The sequence below is a fragment of the Bison bison genome, unplaced genomic scaffold (assembly GCF_000754665.1).
Source record: "Bison bison bison isolate TAMUID 2011002044 unplaced genomic scaffold, Bison_UMD1.0 scf7180017864389, whole genome shotgun sequence".
NCBI classification, from domain to species: domain Eukaryota; kingdom Metazoa; phylum Chordata; class Mammalia; order Artiodactyla; family Bovidae; genus Bison; species Bison bison.
In genome coordinates, this window is record NW_011494961.1 from 3,680,020 (window position 1) to 3,695,377 (window position 15,358).

A 15,358-nucleotide genomic window follows, 5' to 3' on the forward strand; every position below is an offset into this window, starting at 1 on the left:
AGGACCCTAGCAGGCTCCCCAGGGCCTGAGTGGGTGGGGGAAACACTAGCAGCATTTCCCAGATTTTTCGAATCCTGGAAGGTCTCTCCCCATCCCCATTGATCCCCTCGCAATGAGGGGCCTCTCCAGGTGTGGGGACACCTCTCCTCCCCAAGCCACCCCTCAGGGGTGCAGTCCTATCCCCCACCCCTCCCCACCCCAACATTCTATCTGGCCACTTGGGGGTCCCTCTTGTCCCCTTGTGTGTCAAGGTCCCCCACCAGCATCTGGTAGGTGCCCTAAGTTATGAGGAAATGTGAACTCCATGTCCTCCTACTCCTCCATAATAAAAGCCATATACAACAAACCCAAAGCAAACATCATTTTCAATGGTGAAAAACTGAAAGCATTTCCTCTAATACCAGGAACAAGACAAGGATGTCCAGTCTCACTACTCTTCTCAACACAGTTTTGGAAGTCCTAGCCATGGCAATCAGAGAAAAAAGGAAACCAAAGGAATCCAAATCGGAAAAGAAGAAGTAAAACTGTCTCTATTTGCAGATGACATGATACTATAGTAAATAGAAAATCCTAAAGATGCCACCAGAAAATTATTAATACTAAAGCTAATCAGTGAATTTGGTAAAGTTGCAGGATACAAAATTAATGCACAGAAATCTCTTGCATTCCTATATACTAACAATAAAAGATCAGGATGCAAAAGATCTGTACTCAGATAACTGTAAAACAGTGATGAAAGGAATCTAAGATAACAAACATATGGAGAAATGTACCATGTTCTTGGATTGGAAGAATCAATATTGTGAAATGATTATATCACCCAAGGCAATCTAGAAATTCAATGCAATCTCTGTAAAACCACCAATCACATTCTTTACAGAATTAGAACAGAAAATTTTACAATTTGTATGGAAATACAAAAGACCCTGAATAGGCAAAGCAACCTTGAGAGAGTAAAACAGAGGAATCAGGCTCCCTGACTTCAAACTATACTATAAAACTACAGCAATCAAGACAGTATGGTACCAGCACAAAAGAAGAAATATAGATCAATCGTACAGGATAGAAAGTCTAGACATAAACCCACACATCTATGGCCACCTAATCAATGACACAGGAGGCAAGGATATACAATGGAGAAAAGACAGCCTCTTCAATAAATGGTGCTGGGAAAACTGGACAGCTATGTGTAAAAGAATGAATTGGAATACTACATAACACCACACACACAAATAAGCTCAAAATGGATTAAAGATCTAAATGTAAGACCAGACACTATAAAACTCTTAGAGGAAAACATAGGAAAAACACTCTGACATAAACAACAGCAAGATCTTTTTTTAACCTCCTAGGGTAATGAAAATACACACAAAAATAAGCAAGTGGGACCTAATTAAACATAAAAGCTTTTGTACAGCAAAGGAAACCATAACAAGATGAAAAAAACCCTCAGAATGGGAGAAAATATTTGCAAATGAAGCAATTAACAAACGGTTAATTTCCAAAATATACAAACAGCTCATGCAGCTCAGTATCAAAAAAACAAACAGCCCAATCAAAAAATGGGCAGATCTAAACAGACATCTCTCTAAAGAAGACATACAGATGGCTAAGAGGCACATGAAGATGCTCAATACCACTAATTATTAGAGAAATGCAAATCAAAAGTACAGATACTACCTCAGACCGGTCAGAATGGCCATTATCAAAATATCTACAAATAATAAATTACTGGAGAGGATGTGGAAAAAAGGGAGCCGTCTTGCACTATGTGAAGCTCAAAATTCTCCAAGCTAGGCTTCAACAGTACAAGAACAGAGACCTTCCAGATGTTTAAGCTGGATTTAGAAAAGGCAGAGATGACTCATTAGAAATGACCCTGATGCTGGGAAAGACTGAAGGCAGGAGCAGGGGATGGCAGAGAGATGGTTGGATGACATCATTGACTTGATAGACATGACTCCGGGAGTTGGTGATGGACAGGGAAGCCTGGCGTGCTGTAGTCCATGGGATCACAAAGAGTCAGACTCAACTTAGTGACTGAACTGAACTGAATTTGCACTATTAGTGGGAATGTATATTGATAAAGCCACTATGGAAAACAGTATGGAGGTTCCTTTAAAATCTAAAAATAAAACTACCGTAAGACCCAGCAATCCCCGTACTGGGCATATATACTGAGCATATATACTTTTGGGGCATAATCCAAAAAGACACATGTAACCCTAACGTCACTGCAACACTATTCACAATGGCCAGGACATGGAAGCAATCGCAACATCTAACGACAGGTGAGTGGATAAGGAAGACATAGTACATATATACAATGAAATGTTACTCAACCAGAAAAAGGGATGAAAAGGGGTCATTTGTAGAGAAGTGCATGGACCTAGAGTGAAGTTAGTGAGAAAGAGAAAAAGAAACATTGTATATTTATGCATGCATGTGGAAACTATAAAAATGGTACTGCTGTTGCTGCTGCTAAGTCGTGTCCGACTCTGTGCGACCCAATGGACGGCAGCCCACCAGGCTCCCCCGTCCCTGGGATTCTCCAGGTAAGAACACTGGAGTGGGTTGCCATTTCCCTCTCCAATGCATGAAAGTGAAAAGTGAAAGTGAAGTCGCCCAGTCATATCCGAATCTTCAAGACCCCATGGACTGCAGCCTACCAAGCTCCTCTGTCCATGGGATTTTCCAGGCAAGAGTACTGGAGTGGGGTGCCATTGCCTTCTCTGATAACCCATTTCCAGGGTAGGAATAGAGCCACTGATGCAGAGAATGAACATGTGGACGGGGGGTTAGGGGAAGGGGAGGGTGGGACAAATTGGGAGGCTAGGATTGACATATATACACTACCACGTGTGAGCTAGATAGCTGGCGGGAACCTGCTGTAACACTTAGGAAGCTCGGCTCGGTGCTCTGTGATGACCTAGATGGGTAGGACTAGGGGTGGGGGATGGTGGGAAGCAGGTGCAAGAAGGAAAGGATACATGTATACACAGAGCTGATTCACTTCACCATACAGCAGAAAGTAACAGAACATTGTAAAGCAATTATATGTCAATAAAAAAGCATAAAATAATAAATAAAACTTGACTCAATTCTTAAGCTGTGTCTTTCTGTTGTTTTTGCAGTAAAAATACTATAGCAGCACTAAAGGGTTTCTTCCAAAAACAAAACCAAAGATACTCTCCAAACACAACTGATTTCAGTTTTGCACATCCCTGCCCTGTTCTTTATTTGCATTAATGGATCCACTTCATTTCTAACTCTAAGTCGATGAGAGATGAGTAAAGCCCCAGAGCTAAATGCTGCTCCCAAAGGCAGAAGGCGTTCTCTGAGCACCATGACCGCATAGAAAAGAGGTGAATCATGGCCCCTCTTCTCATCTCTTCCAGGCCCCCAAATTCCCATTTCTCATTTACTCATGATCCTAAAACTAAAAATAAATCATTGTTTTTCTCCTTTTGCATAACAATAAAAATTCTTTCAGGACAGAATACAGTCTGTTTCTCCCAGTGCTTAACAGCATTGGGCATGAAGCATATTCAGTTCCCAAACAAGAACAAAAGCAAGTGTGTCTTCCTTCAGGCTTCACATCTATTTCATCTCTTTAATATTCATCTGTCATCTCCTGGAATCAAAGGTGAGTGATAAAGAAGAACAAATCACCGTTGCCACATTTAACACTTGTACATTTTATTTAATTAAATCAGCCATTGTACACATTGCAGCTATGTATTGTTAGTGTTGTATTTTTTCCGTTAACTAATACATGCCCTCATAGATATATTCAATTAGTGTTATCACCATGGGAACAAGATGCTGATTCATCAACTGAAAATTCACTTCTTCTCACAGTATTCAAGTTTTTTGATTACACAGCAAAAATCAAAACCAAAAAAGAAAAAAAAAAGGTGAATAACCATTATGTTGTTACAGACATCATCTGCACTGCAAATAACACAACAGAAGTGCTTTTCTTGAGCTCCAGTGAAGGTTTGGACAACAAGGCCATGGTGCGCTCGAAAAGTTTCACCACTGGCCTCACTCATTTTGGCTGCCAAAGAATGCTTTATTTCCTATCCAATTGCCAAAAAGTGCTATCATTTGAGGCTTAGGAGATTCGGCTTGTGGGAAACCTCCCTCCCAGGAAATTTTCTCTCTTGGCAACGTTACTTGAAATGAAGAAGTACCATTGTTTGTCATCTTTGTTTTTGACATTCGGAACAATGAGTCATTTTTGCACAACAGGAAAAGACCAGATAGAATTGGAAAATGTTCAATCCCTGGAGGATAGACTCTGGTTTTTAAAATTTTTAAATTTCATCTTCATTGAATATACTTTTCTTTAACAAATAACTGATTCAAAATGTATACTGTTTATATGAATATATTTGTGAATATATATATGTTAAAATGCTACACAGCTTCAACCACTAGAGGAATGAGGAATAGGACATGGAAATCACTCAGCTGATCAAAGTCCCTTCTTTGAAACAGACAGACAGGGAAGTGCACAAATGCACTTCAGAGTTTCCAAGGGAGTTCGGATTTCAAATAAATAAACTAAAAATTTTAAACCCAAACCAAATTTTTCAGGATTTCTCAATCTCGTCTGCAAGCTAAAAACAGACCTAGCAGAAAAGTGAAAAGTGCTTGCTGAGGGTAAAAAGAATGAAAACCATCGATGTGATTAGAAGAGGGGTTTGTGATTTGATTCTTAAATGCTACATGCAGGTATTAGAGAAGATATAAACCTGGAGAAAAAAAAAAGAAGAAACCACTTCAACATGGTGAAGGAGTTCAACCATTTGTGTTGGGCAAATCTTGTTTCCGATGAATTATCTACAGTGCAGTGGCCAGGAGAAAGTACCACCAATAAGACAGCGTGGTTTGCTAAAGCAGCAATGAAAACTGGAAAACTACAGTAGTTATAGCTTTTTAAAATACCCTGCCAACATGTCCCAAATCTAAAGGACCTGAAGATGCTAGACAGCTGTGGGATGCTGCTACTGGCAACTCAACACCTCACTGCTTCATCTCGTTGCCTCGGCTCCCCGCCTCCCCGCCCTCGATGACGGCTGGAGAGTCATAAATCATGGCTGGCCAGCACCAGCGCTAAGTGCTTAGTTAGGACAGTTCTTCAAGGTTATGAACCCATCTTTAACTAGGAGCCAGGGCTACTCTGGAAATTCTAAGGACATGGTAGGTCTGAAGTGCTTCTTTTGTGGTAGAACTGTATTATCATTCGATTGTGTTAGCAATATCTTAACGAACTGTGGTTCAGCAATTCCTCTAGAGGCCTTTCACTCCGTGATGCCCAGTGTAGTCATGATAGGCAGTGGTTTTAATTTTAATATAGTGTTCGTCTGAGCATTAGCTATATACATCGTACACGGGTATCTCTTGGAAGGATTCCTATGTGTCATCATTTGAAGAGGTCCGCAGGTGAAGTTCTCCCGTTGAATGGATTTTCATGGAGCTTGTGCAGAAGCCAAGAAGAACAACGGAGGTGGCCAGGTCCCAGGTCAGCACAGACACAACAGAGCAGTGGATACAGCACCCAGAGTGAGGGATGCTATCTTTGGTCACAAATTAGCTTACAGTTAAAGAGGATGGGGGAAAACTCAAACCAAATGCCGCATGTTTGCTGAAAGTGAAATGTCAGGGTATCCCATTAATCAGGCCAGTGAGGTCACTCCTCTAATGAAACGGGACGTTGCATATTGAGTGAAGCTGTGGTTTCTGGTGTGAGAATTGGGCAGCCCCTCACTGGGCCTCTTGCTTCGAGTCCTCCTTGCAGAAATGCCGAAGGAGTTGCTGGAGGTCGTGCTGGAGGTCGTCCTGGTCTAGCGCGTCTGGGACATCCTCCAGGTGCTCCAAGTAAATGCGTTTTCCCTGCTGGTCCTTCACCACAGCCCTCTTCTGGGTTCTAGCTTTACTCATTGTTGTCCTGGAGGAAAGCAGACAAGAGAATGTTACGTTCTTTCTTTCCTGCTAAAGGCAGCCACTACCTTTGGTATGAGAGGACCTAAGACATGAAAGTGATACTTACTGTTGACGCCTCTGTCCTGGGCTATTACCAACTACAGCCATCTCTGCGCTTCTTTCTTTTAAACACAGCTCTCCTATTTAAATGACTCATGAAATTTCTAAAACGTATTCTGGAACAAGGAGTATTTTTTTTTTAAACTTTAAGAAATATTTCAAATAAATGAAATGAAGTTTTCATATGATTCTCTTAAGAACTAACCATACACTCATGCCTGTTTTGATTAGGGCACTGCTTCATCTCCATGTACTGTTATATTGGTATGATTATTTTCCTGCATCTTTACTGCAAAGTGATCATACTGTGATTTGCTCCCTCTCTGCTTGTAAATACAATTCTTCATTCCACAAATATGTGGTAAACATGTCTTATGGACCAGGTACTATTATTATATAGCAAGTAAGGAAACTGGATCTCAGAGAATTTAAGCAGTGCTCCAAATAAAAAAAAATAACTCAGTTATTATACAACAGGGCCAAAAATCAAAGGTTTCAGGATTTGAATCTATAACCATGAGGCCATAGGGACCAACTTTATACCAGCATTGGATGTATCAGTTTTTGAAGCTTTACCCAGTATTTTCCTTACCGATTCCTAGTGTCAAGAAGCTGAGGGTTCTGCCCACGGGCTGCCCTAAGCTAATGCTTCTTAATTCCCTAAGCTTAATTCCCTAAGCTTAATTCTTCCTTCTGACATCTCTACACATCTGTTAAGATCACCGTGGTTTTTAAAATGGCTGACTTCAATCAAAACACTTCCGGCTTACCTTTGGACATCTTGTCTCCTTCCTTCTCTTGTGTTCTCTTATCTCCCCTTTCCTTTGAGTCTACCTGAATTATTTTGTATCTGCAAGCAAACTTTCATTTGTTCCTTTTGAGTAAAACATCAAATTTGGCGCCAGTGGTTGAAGTCAGATTGTTTTATAACTATTCAGCATCCATATATATTTTTTTCATCCAAAATGCAAATTTCTGCTATTGCCACCAAGATCTAGTATAAACCTTTAGGGCACTGGCATTGGGGGTTAAGCTTCTATCAGAGGACACTTCTTGGTGCTGTGTGTCCACATATGTCAATGAATGTGCTTATGAATACACTTACATATACAACTCAAACAGTGGAATGAATTATATGCCTATCGGGGAGCAGTGGGTATGATCAAATGTCTTCAGCAACATGTAAGATGAAGTGTTGTGGATCACAAATAGACTTCCATAAACTAAGTAGCTGTGGGACTGGACTGAGATGTCTATATTCCTGGCTTCAAATTCACCAGCTGTCACTGAGAGTTTTGGATGAACTGCTCTCAATCTAACTCCATCTTAAGATCTCATGATGCTAGGGTGTGCGTGGTTTATGTGGTCCCATATGCATAACTGAGTAAAAGATGTAAGAGTTCAGAGTATAAAAAGCACTTTATCCTTAATTTATATAGCATTCTTAAAGTTCTGTGAGCAATTACTCTCTCTTAAATTCCTAGCTGGGGCTGTTTTTCACATGTGGTTGGAGGGTGGAATTGTGACAGAACCTTTAATTTCACTGTTCTAATTATTATGTTCTACAGGCTAAAAATAGCCTTGTAGAGTACTATAAATGACAATCTTTCTTTTCTTCTCACTGAAATGAAAAGCACAGCAGTAACTTCAATTTCCATTGTGTCTTCAATGAGAAGCTGAGAACATTTTGTTAATACACACGGCACTGCTAGAAGCCCAGAAAGAAGTGAGGTAATGGTGCCCAAGTTTACACATCGAACAAGCAATGGGGATGAGGGTAGACCAGAAAGCCTCAGAGCTAATCCTTGTTCATATGCACAGATATGAGCTGCTTACTGCTTTTATAATATTTTCTGAATTTATTAAAGTCCCTGGTTTCAGCCTCACTAGGTACATTCAGCTTCATGGGTATCAAATTCATGCTCATGTTATTTACCACTCACATGCAGAATCATGAAACAGCTTGTTAAAGACAAAAACCCATCAAAGGAAAGATTTACCAAGATTGAGCTGAAAGTGAAAGTGAAAGTGAAGTTGCTCAGTCGTGTCCGACTTTTAGTGACCCCATGGACTGCAGCCTACCAGGCTCCTCTACCCATGGGATTTTCCAGGCAAGAGTACTGGAGTGGGGTGCCATTGCCTTCAGCTAGATTAATTTGTGAGCAATTTAATTTGATTCCTACTCCTTGGAAGGAAAGTTATGACCAACCTAGATAGCATATTCAAAAGCAGAGACATTACTTTGCCAACAAAGGTCTGTCTAGTCAAGGCTATGGTTTTTCCAGTGGTCATGTATGGATGTGAGAGTTGGACTGTGAAGAAAGCTGAGCACCGAAACATTGATGCTTTTGAACTGTGGTGTTGGAGAAGACTCTTGAGAGTCCCTTGGACTGCAAGGAGATCCAACCAGTCCATTCTAAAGGAGATCAGTCCTGGGTGTTCTTTGGAAGGAGTGATGCTAAAGCTGAAACTCCAATACCTTGGCCACCTCATGCGAAGAGTTGACTCATTGGAAAAGACTCTGATTCTGGGAGGGATTGGGGGCAGGAGGAGAAGGGGTCCACAGAAGATGAGATGGCTGGATGGCATCACCGACTCAATGGACATGAGTTTGGGTGAACTCTGGGAGTTGGTGATGGACAGGGAGACCTGGCGTGCTGCAGTTCATGGGGTTGCAAAGAGTCAGACATGACTGAGTGACTGAACTGAACTGAACTCTATTCTACAATGGAATATCCGAGATGGTTGGCCCAATGAAATTGGTGACTTGCTGAAATCTAGGAAGTGACTGTCTAAAAGTCATCTGACTATTATCATGTCTTGCTGCTGCTGCTGCTAAGTCGCTTCAGTCGTGTCCGACTCTTAGCGACCCCATGGACTGCAGCCTACCAGGCTCCTTGTCCATGGGTTTTTCCAGGCAAGAGTACTGGAGTGGGGTGCCATTGCCTTCTCCCATTATCATGTCTTAGTATTTAAAATTTTTTTCTTTGTTTATTTATTTATGGCTGTGCTGGCTCTTCATTTCCGTGGTATGTGGGATCTTCCTGGACCAGGGATTGAACCCAAGTCTCCTGCATTGGCAAGTGGATTCTTCACCACTGAGCCACCAGGGAAGCACCTTAGTATTACTTTTAAAGCATCAGGAGAACACTTCAGGAATGATACAGTGACAGATGTTATCACTTGATGGAAGTCTTAAAATGCAGGGTGAGTCTGTAGCTTCCAAGGGGGTTTTAGGGTAGATGTGTGGATTCTATTTATCTTTTCTTAATATTAGAAAACCTTTAAAAAGTGTTAGTTGGCAAAGCATCACCCCATGCTAACCCAAACCTTCTAATTATTGATCCATCCTCCTTCAGGACTTCATTCTCTACTAAACTGGGGGAGTAGACTTTCATGTGGCTACCTGTGTAACTCAAAGCCTGAAATAAGGAAAAAACAGAAGAAGACAAAGTCTATCATAAACCATAGACTTTAACTTAATCTATCACTCTGCTTAATGGATAGTCAATATAAAAATACATGCTTGAAAGGATAAAGAAAAGCAGTTCTTAGGAGCAGACCTAAGGATCAAGTTTTATTTAACAGGTCTGTAAAATTTCTTGCATTCATGAAGGAGACTGGTTGAACTACTCCACAGTTGTCCCTACCTATACTGGTTGAGTTCTAATTTCCTCTTCACCTCACCCTGCTCCTCTCCACAATGCAGACTTTAATGACAAATACAATCAATAACGACCAGAGGCAAAAACAAGGAACAAACAAACAAAGCCCGAAGTGTATAACTCAGGTGATTCTTCTTTTGACAGTTCAAGTTCACCAGGTGTCAAATCTGAAGAACTAAAAGTAGTATGAATAAAGTATGCTCTTAATATCCTAATGCATTCATATATAATCTCAATGCATACTGTGGGTATAAAAGCGGGCATGCACATAAGATTTAACTTCAAAATGTTTCAATAGCAAAGAATGTTTCATAGATGTATTTTGCACACGCCCACCAGCCCTTAGCTGAATCTTTGAGACCAGATGTGTTTCAAATTTCAGGGTTTTTTTCTTTTTGGATTTTAGAAAGGTAATATGAGGTATACACTATATATTCTAATATCTCATTTGGGGTAGGGACAGCATCCTGAAATCACACCCATTAATATATCAATAGTAAAACATGAACATTCATTCTTTTGGAATAAAAAAGACTCCAAGTCATTACAATTCCTTGTCAGTTCACACTAAGTTTTTCTGCCAAACTAGCTTGCTACTAACTTTAAAAATTTGTTTTGGTTTTCAAAATTTGGGGAATTTTTGTATTGTAGTAAGTGTTTATGGAGATCACTGTGCTGTGGACCCATTTCATAATTATTGAAAATCAGAACTTAATTATAAATGCTTGATTTATTTATGGTTATGAACGATATCTGAATCTTCTTTAATGCTTATTATTGGAAATATCTGAGAATATCCATTAGCAAAAATGAGGGGCAATATCTAATTCTTTCCCTTACTAATTGGAAGTACAAGTCAGTTCTGAGACTTTTAGGCAGGAGGTACCATCATGCCCCAACTTTGGAGATTCTGATCCAGAATGAGCTGAAGGGAATCCTGGTCATATGGATTTTTAAAAACTCTTCAGGTGGCTCAAATGAACACAAGTTGAGGAAAACTATTTCACTGTACACATTATTCAAATAGGAACTCTACGCTCTTGAATTATTCTGCATCCTTCCATGAGTACAGGTATGGAATGACACAATGATAAATCATTTTCTTCTCAAACACAAAGCACACACATAAAGACAAAGTGATGATGCTTCTATACCTCTTCAAAGTCATCTTTGGCTGAAGGAAGATCAGTGGCTAAACTAGAATCCCCCAGATGTTTCTCCATCCTCTCACCATGGACCACAGTTGTCTTAACAACTTTGCTGACTCTACGGCCTTCCACTGGTTCAGCCTGAAACTGTGAGGTACTGGACAGAATGCTGGGCTCAGACAAAGTTACCTGATGAATGAAGGACACACAGTATACAGTTTCGATGACCAAGATGTAACAGTGATGAACTTTTCTATGCCAAAACCCACATGCTACAATGGTGTATCTTAAAGACAGCATTTTGTCAACAAGAAGCAGAAAAAGACTACGATCAATTGGTAACATCTATGTAATGACTATACAGACACAGCACCAAATCAGCCACTTAATTCGTTGCTTGGACAGAGGTTGGTCAGGAAGTTTCATGGCTGAGGAACTGGCTGCTCAGTGCAATGCACCCAGTGCCCTGCAGATGAACTCTCTTTTCCCAAGTGTAAATGGGTTGTTCTGACATTATGAAGACAAAATTAACCATCAAAGAAGGAACTTACAGAGACATGAGAAACTGAAAATGTAGATGTTTAGAGAACCTCGTGTGTGTAATAATAAAATTTTGAGGATGTGAATGGATGCAAGATGGTGAGAATGTCCCAAATTACATGTCAAAGAGAGTAAATATGCTTCTGAAAGAGGGAAGTAAAACAGGAAGAAATAAAGCTACAAATCAAGGGAGTTTCTGGATCCTGGTTTCAGTGACTCTGAAATGCAAAAGTTTAGAAATCCAGTATTTATCAAAGGTGCCCTAGAGAAGGCTGCGGTGACTGACTGGGCACGGCACCACAGTGCCTTGGCACAAGATTTTTTTCAGAATCTACCACTTGCCAGCTAATAGGATTGCTGTCTTTTAAATTTTGACTTTTGGATGTCTGCTGCTGTCAATTGAATTAATGAGAAAGTGGAAATGAAAAGGACCAAAGACAATGAGTACAGTGGTTACAAATCTCCCTCGTGGTTATTTAAAAATTTTCCAAATCACGAAGACAAAAAAAAATCAACGTGTAACTAAACACAGACTGCCTTATAAAGGGGAGAAGTGAGGCCAGCAGGAATGAACTATCTCGTCCATCTCTTGTGAGCTCTATTTCACACCTCTCCATAAAGTCAGTTCTGGAGACGTTGTGGGCTCACCTCTGACTGCTCGGTGTCACTCTTCAATACAATGCGCTTTATGACTTTGGAATAACCATCCCCTTCATCAACGCTGATAGAATCCTGTGGTGCTCCCTGCATCGTAATCTCCTCTTTCTCTGTGCCGTCAGAGGAGATGAACCGCCTAATGATTTTCCTAGTAACCTAGAAGATATTTTACTCATGTAACTTGTTTTTAAGGGACGGTGCCAGGGTACTGATACACGTTTAGACAGGAAACTTGAATCAATCATGCTAAGATACTTAAGATAATACCTTCTTTACCACGGTGTGTCCATGCTCATCGATGTATTCTTCTTCTGTGACTGTTTCTGGGGGTATGTCAGGCATATCATCTCCCTACACAGTTGAGAGAAAAGGGTCACTTCCGTGTTTGACATCAGTGCTGAAGAACTACTCCCAAGTGCTTATAATGCAAGGAAGGTTAGAAAATTAAAGGAGCTTTGAGAAGCACTGCTGAGATGCCAAATCCTGTCACGTAGTAAGTTTAAAAAAAAAAAAAAGAGGTAATAACATGCTAGAAAATCTGACCAAAGTTAGCTCAAACTTAAACAAACAAACAAAAATAGATCAGCCAGAGGTGAGGTGGGTGGAGCTGGAGATGCTAAATCCTGCTCTTGCTGTTCGTTCTCTCAGAGGCAGGCTGTGGATGTCATTACTGCTGCATTTCTTTACAAACAGAACTTAGGAGGGTTAAGGATCTGCTTTCTGAAGGCCATGCACTACCCAAGGAGCATGCCAAGCCCTCCACTCCAGATTGGTCACTCTCAAAGGGTTATGGGGACAGAAGTGTCCTGGACGTGCAGTAACGGAACAACTGGTACCTGAATAATCAATCGTCGGCGGACAACCCTGGTTGTTACCATCGCCTCCTCATCTGAGCTGGCCTCCAGCTCACCTAATTCCTCTGTTAGCTCCTGGTGGAAGCATGGAAGCAGGGTTTTTGTTTATCATGCTAAGGAATGTCTCTTCACTACAGGTTTCTGTTTTAGCCCACAGTGGTTTCTGCAAGTTCTATTCGTGGAGGCTTTGGTGGAAAAGCCAGGAGGGATGAAAACAGCACATGCTGGGCTCAGACTTCACCGAGAATATAGCTTTTTGTTTACTGAATTAAAAAAAAATTTGAAATTCTGAGAGTGGCCTGAGCACCCATCCGTCAAAATACATCAGAAGAAAGAAGCAACTTGCCCACTCTTCTTGGACTTCAACTCCTGATGTAGACACAGATCACGGGCAGAACAAGAAACTCTAGTGAGCTGTTGATTCTTGGGCTCAGGCTTGGAATGACCCACCAAAGGCACAGAAATACTATGCTTGTAGCAGAACTTTCTGCAGGAAGTCAAAATTTCCTGTAGCTATTATCTGGCCAGTAGTGAGTTTCCCTGCCATCAAGGAAGACAGGCTATGAATAGTATTAGACTCCCTGTGCACAGGAGCTGAGGTGCAGAGGCCAATCCAATTTTATGGGTCTGGCCCAAAGCCAAAGCTGGAGCTAAGATCATAACTTTAGATGATAACATATCTCATGGGAGCACATATATGGAATCATTCTTTCCTAATGGAATGCTATTTTTAAAAATTCTATTGAAACATAGAAAAGATTACTCAACTAAATTTTGTCAACATACTTTAAAATATCACTCATATTTCCATATTCTTTCCTGCTGCAGGAAAACATGTAAATTCCAAGCCAAATTATACTTTAAGTACACTTATGAATCTGCTGCCTAGAAATATGGTCAGGAAGAAAAGTGACTGAAATTGGACCCTTAAGTCAGGGTCATGAGATGAAAAGGGTCAAAATAGGAAGCTTAAGAGAAAGAATTAGAAATTCATCAAGAATAAGTAGAACAGGCCCATATAAATAATGTGGAATATAGGGAAATTTATCAAAATGTATTCATATGCATAGGACAGATTAAATATATGAATTATCCAGATAATTGTTTCAAGTGTACACTTCAGTTAGCCTACAGATTCTTAGACTAAAATTGGCAACTTTTAAGTTCAGACAGCATCTATGAAACATTTTTACTAGAATTCATTTAAGCCAAGAACTTGAGAGATGAATAAAGGCTGTACAAATGCAAACTTGGAATAAACATCCATTCATGGGATGAATTCATTATTTAAAATAGCTGCCAAAATTTGGAGCAGTTCTTATCTGCCTGGATCTCCCCTAATTTTAAACTACGGTTTTAGAAATCTTGCCAGCAGATATCACACTCAGAGTGAACAAAAACAAATGTAGATGTTAAGCCCAAAGATATTTTCCCTCCAGAGTCTTAATTCTTTTATAAAACATTCTTTCCTAAAAGATGTATATGCATGCTTTAAAAATAGTCTGACATATAAAATGTTTTTAAATCCAAAAAAGGAAAAATATATCTAATTTAATTTACATTAAGTTTAATTCAGAAAGATGTTCACACTTGTGTGTGTGTGTGTGACTCCTTCAGGGAGCTATTGAAAATGCCGGTTCTTGTCCTTTCACCTCCCTGGGTTCATTCTGATCCAGGAGTTCAGAGGAGGGAGCGATACGAACCACTCAGACTGTGTTCTGAGAATAAATGGTTCAACTCAGTTTCTAAAGATGGTCTCCACCTGTCTTCACAATATCAAAACCTCACTTAAAAACAAAGAAGAGACAGTGATGCATACTCATGCCGCTATGGGTTTTCTGACTTTTGGAACCAGCCGTCAATGTAGGTGTAATGTCCTTTTCCTGAGTCATTCTTAAAATAAATAGGAGCTCTTACTTGGAAATAATACTTCCCCTAATGAGAAACATTTGTTTTGGGAGGTAAACCCCACTCAATACCCACAGGTGGTGTGCTTATCACCTGACCGCACAGACAGACTTGCCACGAGGGCAGATTCCAGCACTCTCCCACGGCTGGCCAGCTTACCTGATGCTCGGTAAATTCCCCTCACTAGTCGTCTTTATTTATAAGATAATTCTGAAAGGTAATATCAGGTATATTCTTTCACCCCAATGCTCATTTTTCTTAGCAAAAGGGTTTCCAACTATAAAACTGGGGCTGATGGTCAAAGAGCTAGAATTAGAACCATGTACTACTCTCTTTCTAGATTCACGGGTTCTCAGGTTTTTAAAAGGGATTGGTGGGCTTCCCATGGCCCAAGTTAATTAATTTGGCAAGCTGTTCTGTGAAAAAAACAGGTCACTGGAGAAATGCACATGGGAGAGGGTGTGGAGCTTTGTTCCACATGGGAAAAGAAACAGAGGAGATTTTACCTTTTGAAAAGCAGCCTCTTCATCAAGCC

General features: G+C 40.3%; 1 protein-coding gene across 1 annotated transcript in view; it reads right to left on the reverse strand.

Moving 5' to 3' along the window:
- Positions 1-3,677: 3,677 nt before the first annotated feature.
- ANK2 (ankyrin 2, neuronal) overlaps positions 3,678-15,358 on the reverse strand; it is a 252,844-nt gene continuing 241,163 nt past the window's right edge. Inside the window, 7 exon segments of the mRNA XM_010858507.1 lie at positions 3,678-5,956; positions 9,382-9,473; positions 10,871-11,053; positions 12,053-12,217; positions 12,329-12,412; positions 12,898-12,990; positions 15,330-15,344. Of these exon segments, the coding sequence (XP_010856809.1) occupies positions 5,773-5,956; positions 9,382-9,473; positions 10,871-11,053; positions 12,053-12,217; positions 12,329-12,412; positions 12,898-12,990; positions 15,330-15,344 (816 nt within the window). The 3' untranslated portion in view covers positions 3,678-5,772.